A 24,656-nucleotide genomic window follows, 5' to 3' on the forward strand; every position below is an offset into this window, starting at 1 on the left:
TTTTTTTTTTTTTTTTTTTTACATAAATGAACCATTTTCTAATGCAATTTGAATTTTTTATATGCATCAATTGGGCCTAAATAATATAGGCCCAATAGCCTAATGGCCCAAATTCTTGCATACTGCGAATCCAAACCTAAAAGCAAAATTTATACTAATATTATTATTATTATTATTATTATTATTAACCTTTTAGCTGTTTTTTTTTTCTAAATTACGAAAAAGACAACTTATAAATTTGTCTTTATTTGGGAAAAAAAATCCTATTTTTATATGTAAATTTAATTCAAATAAACATTAAAATTGGGCAAAATTGAAGGGGACTTTTTTTTTTTATTTTATTTATTGTCGTTACATAAAATTAATAAAATTAATAAAATTAATAAAATTTAAAATGTTAAATATGTTGTTTTATTTATTTATTTTGATGAACAATGTGTTACTTATTAATTAATTAATTAAGTAATTGGAAAATGGCGTTGTAATATTTCAGATCTCCTGTTTTTTTAATTCCTTCCATATATTAATATTCCGCTTCTACGTACTCTCTCTCTCTCTCTTCACTTTTGTTTCTTGCTTCTCTCTCTTTCCCTCCAATCTTCAAAAACCTCCAAAACTCCCTCCCTTTTTCATCCATTTTCTCCGATGTTGAACGCCGTCGAAGATCTCCTCCTCCGTCACGGACACTCCGATTTCCGATCACATCTCCTTCCTTCTCACTCTCACCATCGCGGCGACATGTCCTTGTCTTCGTCTTCTGCTTCTTCTTCTCTTGCTCGACCTATTCCTCAGTGTTTCCGTCAGTATCATCGATCTTCTCCGCCGTCGGATCAATCCAACGCTTGTGACGGTCGTCTTGCTCTCGACGCACATTCTACAGTTGCTATGCTCGACGTGAGTTTCTTGTTTTTCTTCGATATCTTATCCATTTTGCTGTTTGTTTTCTGATTTCTGATGTGCGATTAATCTTGTTTGAGTATCCATTTAAGTTTGAAGATCGGCATTTATATTCAATTGTTGAGTTCGCGAGGTTTTTTTAGTGAAGATTGGTAGATTTATGAATCTGGATCGCGATTTTCTACTTTGATTTAGTTAGCTGCTAATTAATGTGTCAATTGTTACGCTTCGCCGCGAGTGGAATTCTCTCGCCTTAAGTTGAGCTGACAAGATTTGGAACACATTTTAATTTTTGTATCTTGAATTTTAATAGTAGATTTTTTATTTTTCCATTTTAATCTGTTTCCGATTTTAGCGCAGTGGAGTGTCTTTCTGTAAGATCCTATGCATAAATGTCGCAAGATATTAGCGAGCAATTTTTTCGATATTCTTATGATTGTCTTTAGTTTCTTAAATATCAGAGTTGATGATCTGTGTATCGATCTAGTGTACTTCTATTTTCTTTTCTCATCTCTGTAAACATATATTGGATCAACAATTTTCTTTTTGCAGTTGAAACGGACATATGATATTAATGACTCTGAGGCTTTGGCTAGCAAACGAGCTGTAGCCTCTGAACAGAGGATGCGATCTAATGATTCTTCTTGTGAACCAGTATCTAATGCAACTGAAAAGCAAAACAAAAAATTGAAGTTGCAGAAAAATTCAAAGTCCAGGACTAAAAAATCTACAGATGGTAATCACAGTATCCTTCTATCCAACTGATTAATGTTCATCTCATATGCGTTTCATTTCTCGCCTTATGCCATTTAATATGCACATTTTGTTTATCTCTTTTTTTATTCCTTAGCTTTTCTTTTTGTTGCAGAGAATCTTGATGGTCCTAATTTATCTACAAACGGTCGGTACGACAGCTCTTTAGGTAAAGTTGAGGTGAACAAATATCTAATGAAATCTTCCCGAATACACTGGATCTGGCCGTTGAGATTTGAAAATTTGTATATTTTAATCGGCAGGCTTCTTGACGAAAAAATTTATCAGGTTAGTTCAGGAGGCTGAAGATGGAACACTTGATCTAAATAAAACGGCGGACATATTAAAGGTATATAATCATTTTTTGTTCTTTGGAAGGTCTTTGGGATAATTAGCTGAGATTATTGTCCTTTACAACTTTGATAGTTGTATTAACTATTTATTTCTCTATATTAAGATATTTAAGAACTATGTTTGATTCAGGTTCAAAAGAGGAGGATTTATGACATTACAAATGTTCTTGAAGGGATAGGGCTTATAGAAAAAACCACCACGAATCACATACGTTGGAAGTAACTATATTCACATTATCCTTATTGCTTCATTGGAAACTATAAAGTGCATTGACTGATGAGTTAAACTCTTCTGAACAGGGGAGGCGTGAGGCATGAGGCTCAAGAGCTCAACGATCAAGTTGGTAGATTTAAGGTGCCTTGCATTTTAGTCTTGGGGATTTTATTGTTTAATTTTTAGTCTCTCTATTGCTCATGATTTGTATATTCATTGATTATGTTAGGAATAGACATCTCAACTTGTCATAGTGTAAGGCCTCCAATTGTTCATACTTATTCTAGAGATGGTAATGCAGGGATAGAGGTATGGAAAACGGTACCTTTTGGGATCGTACGCATACGGCTAAGGAGGAGTGTGGGAGGTTTATGTAGGGGTTTTGGGTTTACAGTGAGAGTGGGCGATTTTCGTAGACAATGTTCTTACAAATTTCAATCCAATCGGATAATAACTCACTCCCTATTGAAGAACTCTCTACAATAGAGGGGTGTTCAATCCAATCGGATAATAACGCATATTGCTGAAGATTTAGTATAGTCCAATGGATATGATGAAAAATATCAGTCGGCAGAATACTATAACTGGTACAGACTAATAAAAGTGGCTTTGGCCCTTCTAACTCCAAGATTCGTACTCACAATCTGCATATTCTAAATTGTTCATTATGTTGGGATCTTATTGCAGGCTGAAGTTAAGAGTTTATATGCAGATGAACGCAGACTTGATGAACTTATAAGGTTGGTTAAGTTTTGGAAAATCAGACCATTTTTCCTTAAAAATAAGAAAAAAAGAGAAAAAAAGGGCTCACTGATCCTTTTTATGCAGGATGAAGCAAGAACTTCTGAGAAATCTCGAGGAAAATGAAAATCACAGAAAGTAAGATCATCCCTTCAAACTTTTTACTCATATCAACGACACATTTTGCTTCTTTCGTTCAATATTTGTCCCTCCTGGATTATCAGGAATCTTTTTATGACAGAAGAAGATATCTTGCAGATTCCTTGCTTCAAGGTTATTTTTCCTGAGCTTTGGTAATCTTTATAAATTTAGGAAATCGAACAATCTTCTCCTTTAACTCACTATTTTCCTGTAACTGATGGATTAGAATCAGACACTTATAGCAGTTAAAGCCCCCCAAGCTAGCTATATTGAAGTGCCCGATCCGGATGAGGTATTCATCATCATAAATTTATAGATTTTGCTAATTTCTATAACCCATTAGCATTGGCATCTCATTGATGGTTTCCTGTATAAACCAGGAGGCTTGTTTTTCTGAGAGGCAGTGTAGACTGATCATCAAAAGCACCACTGGACCGATTGATTTGTACCTATTGAGGTATACGATTCTGACATCTTATATACTGCTACAAACTCAGTTCTTCCAATCTTTGAGTGTTGAATAAGGAAGTTGTTAGCCTCGAAAGTGTAGTAAAAAGTGACTCAAGTGTCGAACAAATGGTGTACTTTGTTTGAGGGCTCCAGAGAAAAGAGTCGAGCTTCAATTAAAGGGAAGCTGTTCGAGGGCTACATAGACCTCAGGGGAGGTTCTATGGTGTACTTTGTTCGAGGGGAGGATTGTTGAGAGGGAGTCCCACATTGGTTAATTTAGGGAATGATCATAGGGGTTTATAAAATACATCTCCATTGGTATGAGACCTTTTGGAAAAGCCGAAACCAAAGCCATGCGAGCTTATGTTCAAAGTGGACAATATCATACCATTGTAAAGATTCGTGGTTCTCAACACTCCCCATGCCAGCCTCCTCCTCTTTCTCGGAGTTCGTTTGTTTTACAAGTACATGATATTCGTCTTGAGATTCCGCTTCGCCTTTTGAATATCCATCTCGAACATAATGCATTTTTTCATTCCTGTAGGACTGAAAAACAAGAGCTGGAAGAAAGCACTTTCCACCAAGAGAAAGTGTGCTCTGAACGACAGAAGAATCATAAGATATCTACCAACGATACTTATTGTTCTTCTTCTTTCCAAGAGTTTCAGGGAATGCAGAGAATTTTACCTTTATATAATAATGTAGGTCCAATTTCAAAGCCAAAGCCGCATGAATTCAATGTTTTTCACAGATATCTCATTGTTCGCTGGAAAAAAATGCTCTGTTTTTGCAGATGGACGATGATTATTGGTTTGAATCAAATTCTCAAGTGAGCATAACGCATTTATGGGGTGAAGAACACAACTTTTAAAATGTTCTTGAAGACCAACAATTCAATGGCCTCTGGTTTTTTAATGGAGCACGACACAATTTTTTCCATTTCTTACAGAAAATTACGTCCGAAGGAATTCCTCAGATAATAAAGAGAGTAATAACGAAAGTGTGAATCAACAACTCTCAACTGAAAGGATATGAAGTGTTTATGTGTATTCTCTACAGCGTTTTTGTCGGGAAGAGGTATGCCGAGAATCCCTCTACTTTCAGCTCTTTATTTCCTTGCTCTTTCTAAATGATTAGGACTATTGATTGTGCTATATATCTCCTCATTCATTCATATTGTAATTCATGAATTTGTTGTTTAGACTTAGAAATCAATGTGTCATATACTAAGAAAAGGTTTTGTTTTGCTTTATGAGTTTTATGATATTTCTATTTCTTACTTAAGAATTTTAGTTGCTCCCTTACGAATAGCATATTAGTAGTCAAATTCCTCTGCTTAACATGATTTCTAGGTATAAGTTTGACCCTCCTCTTACCCGTGTCGGATGATAATAGTCTCACGTCGGCTAATTTAGGGAATGATCATGGATTTATAATCAAAGAATACTCTCTCCATTGGTTTGAGGCGTTTTGGAGAAGCCCAAAACAAAGCCATGAAAGTTTATGCTCAAGGTGGACAATATCATATCAGGAGAGTCGTGTTCATCTAACATCTAGGATAGAAGTTAATTACAAGTTTAGCCCTTGAATTTTTAAGTTTCAAGCTTGTGTCTAATAAATTTTTAATAAACTACTAAAATTTAAATTTTTTTTGTGTTCATATAGTTCTTTTGAAAATTAAATTATTGACTTATTAAACATTAAAAAGAAAAAAAAGTAAAAAAATATATTTTATACAAAATTTGAATTTTAGGGTCTTGTTATATACCATTCTATTAATTCAATGAAAGGTCAAATGTGTAGTTGAACACAAAAATTAAAGTTTAAAGATGTGTTAGATGTTTTTTAAGGTTGAATTTATTAGACAACATTAAAAATCATAAATAAACTTGTAAAAATAAAAATTGAGAAGAAATAGATTAGAAGAGAGAGGGGTGTTGAAAGAAGTAATATATTGTTCATTTTTTACAATATTGGTAAATGAGTTTACAATAGATTTTATAGTACAGAGTTTTCTTCTCGGATTGTTTTTTATTCCATCTAACGTTTTCTTTTTGGAAGAAAGTTTAGGGTATCATTTATTCGTCTGAATGTTTTGTTTATGTTTCTGGCATTGCCATCTCATTCCTCTTTGGCTTCCTCCTCCTTTTCATTTTCGGTTGATGCTTGCTTCTGCGGCTGTTATCAAATCTCATTTGTATCACATTGTTATCACAATTGGATTAACAAAAAGAAAACTGGGAGGGGAGTCGGACTCATCAGGTTTATTTACTATTTATTATTTTATTTTTTTTACAAAAAAGTTGTTTATTTTCTTTTCTTAATTTTAATAATAGAGAATAATAAATAGATTAATTTGAATGGTCAATTAGATTCCTACCATTCTTGAAAGTCGATTAGATTCTTAAACTTTGTTTTCAAAAACTAAAGCGAAAAAAATAAAGATTAGAAATTGTGGACGAAAAAACAAAATGTTTCTTTCTTCTCTTTTAGAAAATAAAAGAAATAGTTAATATAATAATTTTTTACCTAAAAAAAACTGTCAATAAATTTTCAAACAATTAGTTTCTCCACTTCTGAAAAATGGTTCATCTAAATTTTTGCCCCTTTGTTTTAAAAATTGATTTTTTTTCACTATGCTTTTTATAGATGACTACTGAAAAGGTGTTTAATATAGTTTTGAAAATAAATTTAAACGATTAAAAATATTTTTTTAAAAATAAATTGATGTACAAACTCAATGAAACAGTTAGAGATGATAAAAAGTGGATTTAAACTGAAATTTAAAAAAAAAAAATCCAAAGAACGTAAAAAAATATGTTAAGAGTATAATCACTTTTGAATGTAGTGTACTAGACAAATATGCAAACAAAACTCTTTAAAAAAAGAGAGCGTATTTTCAAAAATATTTTAAGAAAAAATGTTTAAACTAAAAAATAAGTCAAAGCAACTTAAACTTCCCTAATTTTGAGGACATACAACAGAATCTTTAAAAGTTAATTTTGTGTAAATTACATGAGAAAACATTTAAAAGATCAAAATTGATAATCATTATTAAAGAAGGATATATATACTAACATGCATCTTGCATGCGATAATTTAATTTATTTTTATCATATATCAAAATTAATTATTTTTTTTAAAAAAAAGTTTTGTATGTATAAAATAATATGCTGTTTTATGCATATACTCTTGCATGGGAAAAATCTATATCTAATTTTAAATTTACGTTAAAAAAAATAAAAAAAAAAGGCAAAAAATAAAAAATAAAAAACATAAAACAGCCTTACTTTTAAAACTAGAAAGCTAAAATTAGAATGTGTTAAATAGGACTAAGTAGTGAAATTATTTAAACACATTTTTTTTAGTAATTACGTAAAATACAAAAGAAAGATCTAGTTAACTACTTCCATTGAAAGCATCTCCAAAAATTTAAAATCATTTTACAAAATCGAAAAGTATCTCATTTTTAAATCGATTAGATAGGAAAAGTATTTATTATAATTATTTTTAAAAACAATTATAAAAGGTTGAAAAATTGTGTAGGTACTCAGTTGTTCAACAGTGCGTAGGTATTTTAGTGATAGTATATATAGTGGTGTGTATCTTTAAGTAAAATAATGTGAAAATCATGGTGTTGCGTTTATTACCTTGGGAGCAGCAGGGGTGGTCGATTGATGAGCAAACTTTGCAAATATATCAAACAATGTTGTTTGAAAGTAGGAGGCAGCTCTTTGAAAGTAGATAAAAGCAGTATCACTAGCCTTCAGCTTGAATTCCGTCAAGCTGCGGTCAATATGAGGCTCGTGCTTCGAAACATATGGTCGGAAGAATGAATCATACACATGGTTCGCTCCCTGACAGTACATACGATATTTGCATTAAAAAGTATTGGAGATTTTAATGAACTTTTGACTAAATAACTAAATATGAAATGTTTCAATTAATTCACTGTATTTATAAATTCTATATTATCAACAACAATTGACACAATGACAACTAAACCAACAACTATGGTCCCCTGACAATGACGAAAGGGTTCCCTTTGTACATTAGAAATTTTTTTATTAATTAAGCAATGATGAGGGCAAGAATTCAAGAACATTCTACTAATAAAATGGACATTTTCATTAAATTATTAAAATATTGATGAAATATATATATATATATATATAAAAGTTCAATAAAATATCACGGTAAGAAATTTGAATAAACTTATTTAAAAAGTAGGAAAGGTTTATTTGTTAATTGAAATATTTTTCATAAGTATTTATATTTGTAATTTTTTTCTCTAAAAATAACTATCCACATCAATATGTTTCGTGCCATATTTACTAATATTCTAAACATATAAAGATTAAATATGCTAACCATATTGATATTACCTTCCTCATACCTTTGTTTTTGGATGCCACAGATAAACGAAGAATGCCAACTTTGCTTCATTGTAGAACGGAAACCTTCCAGCCAAAGAAAAATATTGCTAATCTTAAGAGAAATTGAAGAATTATTTTCAAAACTACGTTAAAAAAGGATACACAAGAAACAGGATTCTCGACAATGTTATGATATGTCCACTTTGAGCATAAACTCTCGTAGTCTTGCCTTAGACTTTTCAAAATGCCTCCTACCAATGGAGATAGCATTTCTTGATTATAAACCCAGATCATTCTTTAAATTAGCTGAGGTGGGACTTTCATGAAAGACAGCATTAATAAATAAATATTCTAAAGACAATAATCCTATAAAAACTAACGGTCAAAGTTATATGAATTTTTATTTTCAATAAAAGAAAGAAAAAAATTATAGCAGTTTTGAGAATATTTGAAGCTAAAAGGGAAACAATTCAAATCCAAATAACTTTTTATAATAAAATACACATTTTCGTTTTGAAAAAAAAAATGAAGGATAGATGATTTTTCATTACTATTTCTAAACATCACTTCTATTATATTTAACATTAAAATTAAAGAAGGCTCGAAATCTTACCATGAAACAAAAGAATCACCAATTCTCTCGAGAATCGTCAATATGGCCACCAGAATCCTGCGTCCACCAAAGAGAAACTTTCAAAATCAAGAAATTAAATGATATTATTGCAAAACCAATATTGGTGAAATTTGAAGAGTGTAACGTCATACCAGTACTGACACCAATAATGAAGTTGCTCAATCTGTGGCTGACTGGTTTCGACAGTTTTGTAACACTCATAAGCAGGATAGGCATATCCCAAAATCATCCTATCGCCATGATGAAACTTGATCTTAGAACATGAAGAACATAATTTATAGAGAAAAAATTTTGAACATATAAATCGAGAGTATAATTATAAACAGAACATACGTGAGTCCTCTGGTGATTAGTGCTCCTATCATTTTGTAGGGACCTAAGATTTGAACAAAAAGAAAGAGTTATAGAAACCGATGAATTCAATATTCCTAAAGCATAAAAGTACAATTAATTCTTTAATCTAGAAGCATTTTATGATCCGAGAAAGTGAATAGGCAGCGCAATTAAAATAGAAAATCAAAGTATACAAAACCAGATTAAACCACACAATTTTGAACAAGAACATAAAACATATTCGTTTATGGTGTATCAATGGAATGCACAAAGGATAAGGCATACACACGAATACAAGCTATACTTCCTTCACTTTCCGTGAGCAAAAAAAATAGCACTCAAAGCAAAAATTCCTCCAAAATCGGCGACGCATAACGATGAACCACAGGAGATTTCATATTTGAGAAAGAAAAAATACTCGGACGGAAAAGAATTCACTATTTAGCCGAAAATCAATCATCACCAAATTCAGAAACCGGTAAACAAAATCGAGTCCAAGCAACAATCAGAAAATTGAAAAGAAAGATAAAATCCATAGCAGAGGATAAATTCATGCAATACTAGTAAGCGAATCAGCAATCAAGTTAACAAAAATCAAGACTAGCGAGAGAGAAGCCGATAAATACCTCTGAAGCGTCCAGAATACAGTCTAGACAAACAGAGAATAAAACCAGCCGAAAACAAAATAGAATTGATCGAAACTCAATCCGGAAGAAAGCAGAAAAACAACGAACTACAGTACGGTCGGGAATGATTCAGATAGAAAAATCGAAGCATACAAAACCAGATTAACCACACAATTTTGTACAGGAGCATAAAACATATTCGATTATGGTGTATCAATGGAATGCACAAAGGATAAAGGCATACACACGAATACAAGCTATACTTCACTTTCCGTGAGCAAAAAAATAGCACTCAAAGCAAAAATTCTCCAAAATCGGCGACGCATAACGATGAACCACAAGAGATTTCATAATTGAGAAAGAAGAAATACTCAGACGCAAAAGAATATATTATTTAGCCGAAAATCAATCATCATCAGATTCCGAAACCGGTAAACAAAATCGAGTCCAAGCAACAACCAGAAAATTGAAAAGAAAGATAAAATCCGTAGCACAGGATCAGTTCATGCAATACTAGTAAGCGAATCAACAATCAAGTTAACAAAAATCAAGACTAGCGAGAGAGAAGCCGATAAGTACCTCTGAAATGTCCAGAATACAGTCTAGACAAACAGAAAATAAACCAGCCGCAAACAAGATAGAATTGATCGAAACTCACTCCGGAAGAAAGCAGAAAAAGAACGAACTACAGTACGATCGGGAATGATTCAGAGACGATCGTCGTCGTCGTTGGCGGCGGCGCTTAGGTCAATTAGAAAACCACGGAGAGGTCTCGGTGATTCTCCGTTCTCCCGCCTCTGTTTAATTTTAATTGGCGCCAAACAGAACTTCAACGAAAAATTTGAGCTACCTTTCTCGAGTGCGTTGGTGGGGCTATTTATATGGTGGGGAGAGAGGGAGCAATAAATAGAACGTAACCGTCCGGCATGTGAACAGAGATTGCCTTTTTGGCGCTTTCATCTAATCTCGTGGATAATAATTTATAATTAAATAAAATACTAATTTTAATAATAAATTTTAAATTAAGCTTCCATTTAATTATATTTTTAACTTTTAATTTTATTTTCAGATTATACAAATTTTCGGAATAAAATAATAATTACAATTTTATTTTTCATTCTTTCACTCTCAGTTTGGATTTTCATAATTACAAAAAAAATAATAAAAAATTATCACTTAATTAAATTTAACAAATAAAATATTTATTAACTAGTAATCGATAAAATTTATTTAAAAAATATAATATTTATGACGTAATTATTGGATGATGAAAGTCCCACATCACTAATTTAGGAACTGATCATATGTTTATAATCCATTAATACTCTCTCTATTCAGATGAGACCTTTTGGTAAGCCCAAAACAAAATCATGAGAGCTTACGCTCAAAGTAAACAATATCATACCATTCGAAGAGTCGTGTTCGTCTAATAGTACTATAATCTTTTATAATTCGATTTCTTTTTTCATAATTTTATTATTAAACATAATTTAATAATTATTTTTGTCTAATATTTGTAAATTTTTGTTAAATACTTCCATTTGAATTATTAATTTTTATATTTTAATCAATTGAATTATATTTAAGTTAACGGTTCCTCTAATATTAATATAATCTTTTATAATTCGATCTTTTTTTTCATAATTTTATTATTAAACACAATTTAATAATTATTTTTTGCTAATATTTGTAAATTTTTGTTATTAAATAGTTAGATTTTAATTACTAATTTTTATATTTTAATGGATTGAATTATATTTAACTTAACACTATTTATATGTATTTTGAAACGTATTTTGTTATTTATTTATAATATATTTAAATTACATTATATCATTATTATTTTAGTTATTTTTAATTTTATTATCTAAATTTATCGAAAATGATTATTGGCTTGTGAGGTATGTAAGGTCACAGGCGGGATAAGAATAAATACTAATGATAAATTGGGAGCGATTCAGTTACCAATTAAATTGAGTAAAGTATCAGCGATAGACATTTTGTATGGGCAAAGTATCCAATACCTCACCAAATTCATAAGACATTCACCTCCAACATTTCATTTTTCGCCCAAATTTCACCTATGCTTTTATTCTCGTACATTTAATTCTTACGATTTCACGACTAAATCCTCCGACTAAGTTCGAATTTCTTAATCCTAATGTTCTTGAGCTACCGAAATAGATCCATACCGTCGTCAGTGATTATCAATTTTACTGTTAATCTCAACTTAAGATGAAAATGTCATACGGTAAAAAGTTATAAAAATTAAGGTTACTGTCCGTAAGACCAATCGAAAAGAGATTACAAGATATTCTGTATAATATTACTACATTTGAGATATAAACCTGGGTAGAGTGGACGGGTATTTATAGGAGAGGTTAGACACGTCAATTATTTTCTTAAAATACTCGTTTTCTAAAATATCTTAGTATCTTTATTTCTAAAATTACTAAATCATTTTTTAAAAATATATACGGACAATGAGCTCATATAATTTTGAGTTTGATCTTATTGTGTTAGTGATGATATTTTTGACCATTTATGAGTATCCGTGTATTCCATTAAATAATAATAAAATATATATATATATATATATATATATATATATAACTAAAACGTGTTGGGCTTCTCGCTCATATGAATGGACCGAAGCCCAGAGAATCATGGGGTTAAAAGCTTATCTATTAAACTTAAAAAATTAAAAAAATTAAAAATTAAAAAAGGGAAAAAGAATGCCACCTCAGCCGAAACGACGCCGCTTATGCAGAAGCCAATCATTTGAGCAAATACGTTATACAAAGGCGCCGGCAAAAGCAGTGGCGCCGCCGCCTATGGAGGCGTAAACAGTTAGAATTTCAGGGTTTAAGGCGGAGAATGAGTTGAGAAATGCCGTTCATTCTGTTCTATTATAAATAAATAAATAAATAAATATATATATATATATATATATATATATATATATATATATATATATATATATATATATATATATATATATATATATATTATATAATGGTCTCTTCGAATAATTTCAATATTGTGGAGGAAATGTCGACTACTTCCACGAGTCAGTCAAATTAAGTAAAAATTACGAGATCCATTAGGAAGAGACGAATATGATTTAGAGACGGCGACAAAAATATTGTAAAATAATTTCTAATTAGAACGACAGTAGCGAGCTACCAAAGAAAGGCCATATGGAAAGAGTCCGCAAAAAAAGGATCTATGTAGTGTAATGACCGGACCATCTGAACAAACCTTCACCTCGACCAAAAACGATTCTCTATTAAAGCTATTCATATCTATCTTATCGCTATTTTCTTCTGTGGTTCTAATTCATTGTCTACTAAAAATCACCCTTATGAATTCAATTATTGAAATTTTATGATGGATTTGTTTTGTTCTTGATTTAAATTTTGAATTGTGATTTTATATGGATAAATGATGATATGACATATTTAATAGTTAATTTAATCCGATGTGATCGATAATAATTCAAAAAGAAAATATATGATGCGATTGCGTTTTTTATTTTTTTAATACTGATATGATATTCTCCCGTGTAAAAGTATGTATACCTGAGGATACCTAACTCGAGTTCTTTTAGCATACTAATGTAATGTCTCATGCCCAAAATCTAGATTAGGATATGGAATCCGGATCTGACATCCAATGACCTCGATATTTTTCTGTGCGACACGACGATGTTACCTACTAATTTTAAATTATTTCTAAGAATGAAGACTACCCCACGAACCGACCCGAGTTCTTTCGACATGCTAATATAATGCCTCATATCAAAATTTGAAATAAGTCCAATATTCTTTTGCACCTCCTGTAATATGACCACGGTACTTATTTACATTAAACTGTTTCTAAGAATGAAAACTATTCTCACAAACCAATTCGAGTTCTCGGACCTTAGGCGAGATTTGTCTTCGCCAATCGAACATCGTTTGTACGGAATCTAAGTTTGTTCGACCACACACGCCGCGTACACATACAGGTTCAATCGTCTGCGACACAACCGACCTGCTTCTACACTAGGCTAAGTCATTCGGCTCGACCTTGTAGCCACTACTGGGGTCCAAGGTCTATCAATACAACGTCGCGTCTCTTCTTGTCATCTCGATCTCCATCGACATGGCCCATATGTCTTGACGCCATCCCGAGTTGAGTTGTTTGAAAAATAAAATAAAAAATAAAAAGTTGAAAAGAAAAGGATGGAAAAATGTGACAAACACGTGAGGTTATCAGCAAATGGTTGTCCAAAAGTGGAACTAAAACGACAGACATGGTCAAACAACACAGCAAGATTTGGAAGGTTTTAAGTTTGATGTCCCAAAAACTGTTCTTTTTTTTTTTTTTTTTAATTTTATGTAAAGAATTTAATTATGAAGCAAAAGCCACGCCCACGTGAACCTCTTTTTAGTACAATGTCCTTGTCCCAAAGCAACGACATTTCTTGCTCTGTCCCTTTCTCTTTTCTCAAACATATCCATCTTAATGTAATGTGATTAATTCAAATTATATCTTCTCCTACAGTCACTCCCACTACCACTGTCCCTTTCCCCTCTCCCCCCCTTTTAACCCTTTTTGGTACTCTCCACAATATCTGTCGTCTCGGTTTCAATAATTCGTTGCAACAAAGGCGAACCGTGACGTGACATTGTTGTATTTGTTCATGTACGTTGGGTCGGACAACTAAAGGCAATTGTCGCATCGTACTTTATAAATTCACTAGCTTGTAAAAAATAAGACGGGTTATCAACTCTTTGAAAATATTTTTAAAATTCACAAAAAAAAAAATAATAATAAATTCAAGAGGTGATCTTACTGTTGCTCCATCTCGAGCACTCATATTATAAATGTGAGAGTCCACATTGGTTGGAGAGGGGAACGAAGCATTCTATATAAAGGTGTGGAAACTTTTTCTTAATAGACATGTTTTAAAATCATGAGGCTAACAGCAATATGTAATGGGCCAAAATAAACAGTATAGATTAACAATGGGCTTGTGCTGTTACAAATGGTATCAGGGTTAGACATCAGGTGGTGTGCTAGCGAGGACGCAGAGCTCCCAATATAGGTTAACAATGGGCTTGTGCTGTTACAAATGGTATCAGGGTCAGACATCGAGTGGTGTGCCAGCGAAGACGCTGAGCTCCTAATATGGGTTAACAACGGGTTTGTGCTGTTACAAATGGTATCAGGGTCAGACATCAGGCGGTGTGCCTGTTACAAATGGTATCAGGGTCAGACATCAGGCGGTGTGCCAGCAAGGACGCTGAGCTCCCAATATAGGTTAACAATGAGTTTGTGCTGTTACAAATGGTATCAGGGTCAGACATCGGGTGGTGTACCAGCGAGGACGCTGAGCCCCCAAGAGGGGTGTCTTGTGAGATTCTACTTCGATTGGAGTAGGGAACTAAGCATTCCATATAAAGGGGTTTAGAAAACTCTCCCTAACAAACGTGTTTTAAAACTGTGAGGCTGACAGCGATACGTAAACAGGTCAAATCGGATAACATCCGTTAGCAGTGGACTTGAGATATTATAAATGATATGAGTTAGTAAGGGCACCGGGCTCTCAAGTCTAATGAAAGTGACCACGATGATTAAATCCATTTAAATTAATTAATAAATCCCACTCGTTTATGCTTCATGTCTCAATACTTATCTCTATATCATTATCAATATTTTTTTAAATAATAATATAGTTACTAATTAATATTATCACAAAGGTAGGGAAAAAATAATAATATTATATAATTGCTTACATAATTATTGCTTGTTGACTTAGTTAGCTTCCTATTTGACCATTAATGAGAGTGGGAAAAAAATTATAAAATATTACAAAGCAACTCTCCGATCAAATTTGATCTACGGTGATTAATCTATACATGTGGCTACTAATAAAACTAACGAGCAATGTCTGACTTTGCAGTATATCCTAATTGTTGTTCCATTTCCCAGTTCAATCTCGATGCCACGTCACAATGCTTCGGCACGTACTTCTGATACAAATACAATTAGATTATATGATTGCGTGGGACCCATAATTTATTATTTATAAATAATTAATTATATTGAAATTTTTGAAATAATATATATGTGTACCTCTAGCTTGGAAATGAGCTCATGGGCAGTTTGGGCAGCAACAATTATACTACGGGCAGCTGGGGATACGAACCCTTCGTCAACTGCTTTGTCAATGAATGATAAGAGCGAGTTATAGTAGCCATCCACGTTTAGCAAACCCACCTGAAATATTTATTTTAATTATAATTTAATTTAATTTAAATAAATAAATATATATATTTAATTAATTTTACCGGTTTTTCGTGGATGCCCAACTGAGCCCAAGTGATGACTTCCAAGAGTTCTTCCAATGTTCCGTAGCCACCTGTCAGTAAATAAAATTGGGAATGTTTTGTAAATAAAGAAAATTATGGGGTGGAAATGCAAATAGTAAGAAGTATAAGTACCAGGTAAGGCAATAAATGCATCAGCATGACGCGCCATCTCCGCTTTGCGTTGGTGCATTCCAGATACCGCTCTTACTTCTCCGATCGTCTCTCCGGTGATCTGAAAATAATAAATAATTAATTACATTTTTTTTTATGCCTCAAATTAAATAAATAAATAAATAGGTGAAATTACCTCTCTGGGCATGAGGGATTTGGGAATCACTCTGCAACAAAACAAACCCAAATTGAATAAAACCGGAGAGAGAGAGAGAGAGGGAGAGAGATGAGACAGAGAGAGCCAATGATACCCTAACACGTGGCGTCCTCCATCGTAAACGGCTTGAGAAACTAAGCCCATAAGCCCAATGCTTCCTCCGCCATAAACAAGGTCAATGTTCCGTTCCACCTGCGATTTCATTTCTCGATTAAATATTATTTAATTTCATAAATAATTCAAAGAAGAGGAAAAATTCAATTACCAGTTCCTTTCCAAGTTCAATGGCGGCAGTTTGATAGCTCGGATTCTTCCCGGCGCTGCTGCCGCAGAAGACACAAATACGCCGGAATCTCGATTCCTCCGCCGCCGCCGCCGCCGCCGGCTGATGATACTCCGCCTCTTGGCGTTCCATTATTGCCTTGTATTTTTCAGTTAACAGAATGAGAGAGAAGGGAAGGGTGTGGGTGTAGGGAGAAATGGTGGGTGGAAAAGGCCCATTTTTATATCGCAAAATCTCGAGGACTTTCCAGGCCCACCAATCAATTTCTCGTCTCGCGATATATCGTATTTCCCATGGAAATTGCCACTTCTATTTTTTTATTAACAAAAATATTTTTCTATTTAAAATATTAAATTCGTCCTAGATTATTGGAATATAATTTTGGAAAAGGGTTAATTATTTAGTGAACAAATAATAAAAATAATCGTGTTACAATAATTCAATTATCTGATATTTTGTTAGAAAATACGTGTTAATTTAAAATTTTAATTATATTTTGGAAATTAAAAAATAAAATAAAAAATCCACCGATGAAAATAATAAAAGTGACAGGGATCATAATATGAGGAGGTGGATTAAATAATTGATTAGAAAAATCCAAAATAAACACAAAACTTTAGCATATGGGAAGCACGTGAAAACATGAACCCAAAATCAATCGGCCACCGTAGAGGGAAGTTATGGGGAAAGAAAGTGCATTTATTTTATTTATTTATTTATTTATTATTATATAAACAAGTGCATTTTTTTTAACATATTCCACGTAAATTATCTTATTTTTCGTACTTTTATTAAATTATAAGCATATAAAAAAAAATTAAATTATTAAGAGTTTGAGAATGTTGATCTTGAGATATTCAATACACCTGGATAATTAATATATACACATGGACAATTAATATGACGAAATAATTATTACGAATATTTAAATTTTAAATTTTGTCTGTTAAAACATTGATTTACGGAATAATTAGTCATTAATTCATAAAGTATATTTTTAATCTTATTTGCAAGTTTATATTTTAGCTCAATTTTAGGAAGAATTTATGTTAATTTGTGGGGACAGTTTTCACTCTTAGCAGTGAGAATAAAGTAACGTGATCATGTTATAGGAGATGTAAGGGAGTGTCGGGACCATCAGGTGCTGAATCAAGATTCAGAATCTTGGGTCTGGATAGACAAAAGTACTAAAGAACTCATGTTAGTTTATGGGGATAGTTTTCACTCTTAGCAGCGAGAAGAAAGTAACGTGGTCATGTCAATAGGGGAGTATCGGGGCTATTAGGTACTGAATCAAGATTCTAAATTCTGGGTATAGATTGTTACTGAAGACGATACAAAAAGTATCAAGAGTACTTTCCTCTGCTAAATTACTCGTGATACAAAAGAGATAAACTCCGCTCATGTCCTCTACAGAGAGCTGAATCTTTATTGAAATTAAATAAATATAATGTATATTCGTTTTTTTCGTTTATTGTATTAATTAACCAAATAATAGGCAATGTATAGATATTTTGAAGATCTCATTGGTGAAATTTTAATGTTTTGGAAATTAAGCAAAGAGCCAAAATTAACATATAATATATATATAATCAAATTGTAATATAAGAAATAAAATACATCAAAGTCCAGAAAAGATGTGGAGCTGGCAAAGGACATGTGAAGAAAAGTATATAATAAAACAAATAATGAAGCGTTACGTGTGGGTGTGGAGAGAAAAATATTGAATACACAATTGGGGAGTTTAATACATTAGATTACATCAAATCGTTGCTAATGACACCCACATTATTAATTTATTAATTTATACAAATCAGCTTGGTTATTTCTGTGTTGTACCTTAGAGAAAATAGGAAATTAAATAATAATAATAAATAAATAAATAATAAATAATGCCTTTTAATCTGTATTTGAGAGGTTCCCATAAGCATTGGTCCTCATTTCAAGAATTTTTCACAAGCCTTGGTCCTCTGTTCAAGAGTGTAACGACTCAGATTCACCGCTAGCAAATATTGTCCTTTTTAGGCTTGGACTTTCCCTTTCGAGTTTCCCATCAAAACTTTAAAACGAGTCACCTTTGAGCGATGTTTCTCCTGTCGACTCATAAAACTCAAACCAATCTGTTTTGTTCCACCTTGAAGCATGTGACCAACACCGATGCTACTGCAACAACCATCAACAACAACAAGTGGCGTCATCCAATGAAGACTAGCTCTAGTGAACTTCAAGCTTCGATTCCTATTTACTCGGCCAACCCTAAACGTATTTTTCCATAATTTGACGAAAATTTGATATTAATATCTAAATAAATTAATTGATTTTTTTGACAACTAATTTAGTTTAATGGTGTGTGGTTTAGAAGAAAACACACATACAAAGTGGACTTAGAACACAAATTGAAGAGCTTCATAAAATCAAAAAGTTTAGTTGTCAAATCTGAATAATTAATATCAAAAGTATTATATAATATTTAATATTATATATTTTCTTTGAGTATATAATATTAATATTTAAATAAATAATTAATATCAAAAGTATTATATAATATTAAATATTAAATATTTTCTTTGAGTATATAATATTAATATTTAAATAAATGGTTTTAAGAGTGACCACGTAGAACATGCTTGCATTTTTGGGGGTATGGGTTGGCGCTAAGGAACATTTAAATTCATTTTTTGGATAATAATTTCAAAGAAGTTACGTAATCCAATTCAAACTTGTAACGTAATTATTAATTTAAATGTCTTAATAAATAAATAAATTATTAATTTCTGATTATTTGATTCTTTTTCGCTTCTTGAAACATTTCATCTCCCTCCTAACTTTTATTTATATATATATATTTTTTATTGGATAACAAATTTAGAAAAATGAGTTGATGACTCAAATAATCCAAGTTGGATTGGTTTATTCCATATCGGTTGAACACTCGAGTAAACGAGGGGTGTATGAAAGAACCGAGACCACATCCGAACAAAAGGGATTTTGAGGATATGATATGTGAGACCTCACATCAGTTGGAGGGAGGAACTAAGCATTCCTTATAAAGATGTGGAAACTTTTGTCTAACCGACACATTTGAAAACTGTGAGGCTGATGATGATACGTAACAGGCCAAAATGGGCAATATCTACTAGCGGTGGACTTGGGCTCTTACAAATGGTATCAGAGCTAGTCATCGGGTGATGTGCCAGCGTCTCTCCTAAAGAGACGGATTGTGAGATCTTAATCTCAACGAAAATTTTCATATTCAAATTATAAAGTTGAATACTTTGTATCTTAGTTGTATACAATTTTAAAACCAAATAAGAAGTTTTTAAATAATCTTTGACCCAACAAAAAACTACGTCAAAAGGAATCATTTTATACTAGGATTGATATAGCCATCTAATGATTCCATGAAGCTTAGACTTGTTGCTGTGTGTCGTTGATTGGGCGTGCGACTGAAGTGGGAGCAGGAGAAGCATACAACTGTGAGCAGTGTGTCACGGTCCTACATTCTTGACCGTGCGGTATCGTGATCTTTATACGCTCACGACTAGCCTTAAGGGGAATTGAGCCCCATATATATTTTTCGCCCCGGCTTTGTGGCTTCGTCGGACCTTATGCGAGGTTTGTCTTTGCCAATCGAACATCGCTTGTGCGGAATCCAAGCTTGTCCAACCACACACGCCGCCTGTGCGTGTATGTTCAATCGTCTGCGACACATCCGACTTGCCTCTACGCTAGGCCAACTCATTCGGCTCGACCTTGCCTCTATTCGGGCCAAGGTCTCTCAATACAACGTCGCATCTCATCTTGACATCTCAATCCCCATCGACGGGGTCCATATGTCTTGACGTCATCCCGAGTCTCGGGATGTCGCCGGCCATCATAACTCGTTCGGTCGTGCCATCGAGAATGGGCCCAAGTGTCGTTCATCTCATCGGGGCTTCCCGAACATCCATCCATCCGGGTTCTATCGAGGCATAGGCCCTCCCGTGCCCATGCCGAGTCAATTACGGATACCGTACCGGATAGCGGGTGTATGTAGCAACCTCCAACACGCGGGCTAGGGCGCAATACCGGCACACCCGTGCCGTCCGGTACTGTCCTTCAAAAACCCATTTCAAAGGAAGTCGCCCGAGACACTCGTCTCGGCACGCTCGCCCACACTGTGACACACGTATGTGCCACAGGGCCCAGAGGTGGTGGAGAGCTAACACCATGGTACCCCCTATAGTACATTTTGAGCCATTTTCATTCTAACAGGAGTAGACATGATTTTCGTGAGGTGTCATACGGTGTCGTGCATTGTCCGTCCAATGTCCGATTGACACCAAACGGGGCGAGTATTCATATTTCATATGGACGGACTTAACTCTCGAACCGCATGACCAAATTCCTTCCGAAACCTCGACTTTTGAGGTTAAGGCCCGGGGCCCTACTCGGCCCTTCAACAAGCTTATCTTGTCCTTCATGTCTATGCTAATGTCTCTGTTATGCTTGTGTCTCAACATGTCTTCAATGCCCACTTTGCGTGGTGGTGTGTTGGATGATGCATTGTCCTCCTCGATCACATCATGGCAATCTTCTACGTTGGCCCGCATATGGCCGGATGGGCGTCTCTTGAGGGACGCCCCTTTGCTTGTCATGGCGTGAGGGTCACAACCTACTCTCTTCATAGTAAGGTTGTGACACAGTGCAGGCGTGCAGCATGCGACAGCAAGCAACAAGCGTGGGATGGCTGGTTATTATGTGAGGTTGACTAAGCAACGCGAGGCGCCAGTTGCAGGCAACTAGTCTGTGAGGGGTTGTCTGGAAAGTGTGAGACCGAGAATGGTTTCACTGGAGGGGTCAGTAGGCTCACAGTTTTAAAATCGTGATGCTGACGAGGAGAAACAAACAATGGCTACTAGTCATAGACTTGAGCTGCTTATTGGGCCAACCTCAATATCCACGAAAGCCGCTACTAGACCTATTGGGCCAAGAAGTCCATCGTATTCTTATTGGGCCAACCTCAATATTTCCTGCCTGTTAGTGGGCCTACTTTTCTTGGCCCGCTAATAGATAAAACCCATGCAAAGGGATGGGGTTTTCATTTTTTTTGTTTTGTTATATATGTCTTATTTTTTCTCCAATTATTTATTTATCTTGATTTTCTTTATTGTTTTTTAATTATTTATGTTTATTATGGTCTCTATTTTTAATTGTTCTTATAAATTTATTTGAGAATAAGTATTAATATTGACTACTAAATAAATTTGGAGTACATCTTATGTATAATATATTATTATTAAATAAAAAGTAAATTATTTTAATAATTTTTATTAATAAAAATAAATTAACTAACCAAATTTAATTATTTCCTCTATCGTAATAACATTAAAGGTAGTTATGAAAACTTTAAAAAATAATATTTATTTATATAAAATTTTGATAGCATTCTATATATATTTATTTTATTTAGATTAAACATTGATCTTAGTAAATTTAATTATAATACATCAATAATAACTTTTTAAATATATATTTAATTTATTTTGACAAACAAATTCATTAAATGAATGAATTATTTATTTACTAGATTTATTTTACCACAATTAACTATCTAATATTAAATAATGTAATAAAATTGTTGAAAATACATTATTTATATGAAATTTTGATAATATTTTTATTGTAACATCAAACACAAATTTTTTGAAGCATCGTGAACACAACTTTAAACTAAATAGACCCTAACAAATTTAAATGATTTTATAATAAAAATTCATAAATTATTAGAGCATAATTTTATAAGACATTATACAGTTCATTGCCTAGCTTATTAAATAAATTAGAAATTTAGAACTTATTCCTAAAATATATTTTTTTAATTCTACAGAATTTATTATATTTTAAAAAAATTAAATTAAAAATTAATATTCAAACCTATTAAACTAAAAATATTTTTTTAATAGTAAATTTAAAATGTGAACTAAACATATTAAATTTTTATAAATTAAATAAAAACTCATTATTGAAGAGTGGCGGTGGAAAAATCACGTGTGGAATAGTCCACTTGTTATTATGGGCTCCCCCACCTCCACGTCACCGTCTACGCGGAAGTCTTCCAAGTCGGAGTTTGGACCAATTCAACGAAACCTTGAATTCTAGATCGGTCCATGTTTTTATTAAATTATTTTTTGGTTAAATTAAATTTAAAGAATTTAGAATTTAATTCCTATAATTTTAAACATTATAATTAGTTTTATTCCATTTTAAAAATAGACTCAATTTGTATTTTAATTAATTTTGACAAAAATGATGCATTAACCTATTTTTTTAATTCGAAATTTTGATAGTTGGTTAGATTGATGATCCGAGCCGCTCAAATAGAGTTCACAACCCAACCTAGTTCAAAATGATCTGATTATTAGGTTACATGAACCCGCCTGACTTATAATGCTCTCAATTTTAAATTAATAAAATATCATGAAAGAAAAAAAAAATAATATCAACACAGAAAAATAATAAAAATAAAAACGTGAAAAGATGGTTTAAATTTTGAAAAAAAAAAAAAAAAACTAACACGTGAATTTTAAGTTTTGTGGAAAAATTTGACGTAAAAAAAACAGTGGAAAATGGAAAGTCAGTTGGTGAGGGAACAGATAAGCTGAATTTTAATTTTTAATTCATTTAATTTTGCCGATAAAATGTTAATTTTTAATTCATTTTATTTCAGAGGCCGGTTGGAGAAATTGGTGTCAGTTTTGGGCTTTGACTAATCCAACAAAATGGCCCACCTCCCACCAAAGTCTTTTTTTTTTTTTTTTTTTTTTTTTTTAAATTTCTATATGTATTTATACAAATATTTATTATATTATTTAATTTTAGATAATAATTTTAAATTTTAAATATTATTTTATTTTGAATTTTAGGTTTTTAAATTTATTTTATAATAAAATTTAATAATTATCTTCAAATAAATGATTTTAATAAAAATTATATAAAAAATTTTAATGCTAAATATTTAGCACAACTTGTATTTTAAATATTAAATGGGATAAAATATAATAGATTTATAAATCTTCGTACATTTATAATAATTTATTAATAAAACAATAAAAAAATAATAAAAAATTCTTATAAAATAATTATTACAATATAATGCTTAATTAATTTTTATTAATCATATTTTATTACTCTTAATTACCATTTTAAATCTAAAATATATTTATTTTGTTGGATTACCCTTAATATTGACTATCAAAACGACTTCGGTATTTCATAGGTCTAAAATTCCTTTTTAGAAAGACGAGTATCGATTCTCGAGGTGTCCTTGAAATATCGTTCAGATAATCAATCAAACTCCATAGAACGACTCCAGATTTCTTCGAGATAATTTAAGTATTCTAAGGTAAGTCTTGAATAATAAAACGACAATGGCTAAATAGTACCGCGAGCATGATTAACTAGAATATTTGTTACAAGGCTAAAATTAGGGTCCCCCTAGAACATATGGGTCAGTTTATTTAAGAAAGGGAGGCTTTGGCTGCCCCACACGCAAACACAAATTAATTACAATTTGGAAGACTATGGGCCAACACACACCCAATGTGCCTATGCCCTCACCTTCTCAACTTTGATTAATTGACTAATTAAACCTTAATTTGACTTTAGAACTACCCTTTTCATCCCCATTTGTTTTTAATCATTAGATCGGATTTGATTAATGGAATCTAATTAGCGTCCAAGGTCGTCACTACTACTAGATAGATGCATTTTTCGTTGACTTAGATACCGACCCATTTTAAGTTATCAGTGCCGTTGAGATTAGGATGAAGACATCAGAGATTTTGATTGGAGAGGAGAACGAAGCATTATTTATAAGGGTGTGGAAAGAGAAAGTCCAAATAGGACAATATCGGCTAGCGGAGAGCTTGGGGCGTCACAAATGATATTAGAACCAAACACCAATTGATGTGCCAACGAGGAGGCTGAGCCCCAAAGAGAGGTGGACAAGAGGCGGTGTGCCAACAAGGACGTCGGGCCCGAATGAGGGTGGATTGGGTGTAACAACCTAGATCCATCACTAGCCGATATTGTCCTTTTTGGGCTTTCCCTTTCGAGCTTCCCCTCAAGGGTTTAAAACGCGTCTGCTAAGAAAAGGTTTCCACACCTATATAAAGGGTGGTTTGTTC

At 32.6% G+C, this 24,656-nt stretch overlaps 3 protein-coding genes across 3 annotated transcripts; 1 reads left to right on the top strand and 2 right to left on the bottom strand.

The window, feature by feature from the left end:
* The first annotated feature begins 553 nt into the window (after positions 1 to 553).
* LOC111454456 (transcription factor E2FC-like) lies at positions 554 to 4,799 on the top strand. Its single transcript, XM_023095944.1, has 13 exons — positions 554 to 894; positions 1,450 to 1,633; positions 1,766 to 1,819; positions 1,914 to 1,999; positions 2,134 to 2,222; positions 2,304 to 2,358; positions 2,905 to 2,957; positions 3,046 to 3,096; positions 3,183 to 3,231; positions 3,326 to 3,391; positions 3,480 to 3,556; positions 4,094 to 4,250; positions 4,343 to 4,799. The coding sequence occupies exons 1-13, from the start codon at positions 646 to 648 to the stop codon at positions 4,418 to 4,420; spliced, it is 1,248 nt and encodes a 415-aa protein (XP_022951712.1). The 5' UTR covers positions 554 to 645; the 3' UTR covers positions 4,421 to 4,799.
* Positions 4,800 to 5,484: 685 nt separating this feature from the next.
* Positions 5,485 to 10,457, bottom strand: LOC111454457 (HVA22-like protein i). The gene is made up of 7 exons (XM_023095947.1): positions 10,098 to 10,457; positions 8,893 to 8,935; positions 8,691 to 8,789; positions 8,539 to 8,595; positions 7,946 to 8,009; positions 7,200 to 7,406; positions 5,485 to 5,727 (listed from the first exon to the last, which is right to left on the bottom strand). The coding sequence occupies exons 2-7, from the start codon at positions 8,922 to 8,924 to the stop codon at positions 5,671 to 5,673; spliced, it is 516 nt and encodes a 171-aa protein (XP_022951715.1). The 5' UTR covers positions 8,925 to 8,935; positions 10,098 to 10,457; the 3' UTR covers positions 5,485 to 5,670.
* A 4,812-nt stretch (positions 10,458 to 15,269) lies between these two features.
* Positions 15,270 to 16,662, bottom strand: LOC111454454 (cytokinin riboside 5'-monophosphate phosphoribohydrolase LOG1-like). The gene is made up of 7 exons (XM_023095942.1): positions 16,471 to 16,662; positions 16,300 to 16,397; positions 16,185 to 16,215; positions 16,010 to 16,109; positions 15,857 to 15,927; positions 15,642 to 15,785; positions 15,270 to 15,538 (listed from the first exon to the last, which is right to left on the bottom strand). Exons 1-7 carry the CDS (start codon positions 16,618 to 16,620, stop codon positions 15,443 to 15,445), a joined length of 690 nt encoding a protein of 229 aa, XP_022951710.1. The 5' UTR covers positions 16,621 to 16,662; the 3' UTR covers positions 15,270 to 15,442.
* Positions 16,663 to 24,656: the final 7,994 nt, after the last annotated feature.

This window comes from Cucurbita moschata, unplaced genomic scaffold (genome assembly GCF_002738365.1).
Source record: "Cucurbita moschata cultivar Rifu unplaced genomic scaffold, Cmos_1.0 Cmo_Scf00016, whole genome shotgun sequence".
Classification (NCBI taxonomy): Eukaryota; Viridiplantae; Streptophyta; class Magnoliopsida; order Cucurbitales; family Cucurbitaceae; genus Cucurbita; species Cucurbita moschata.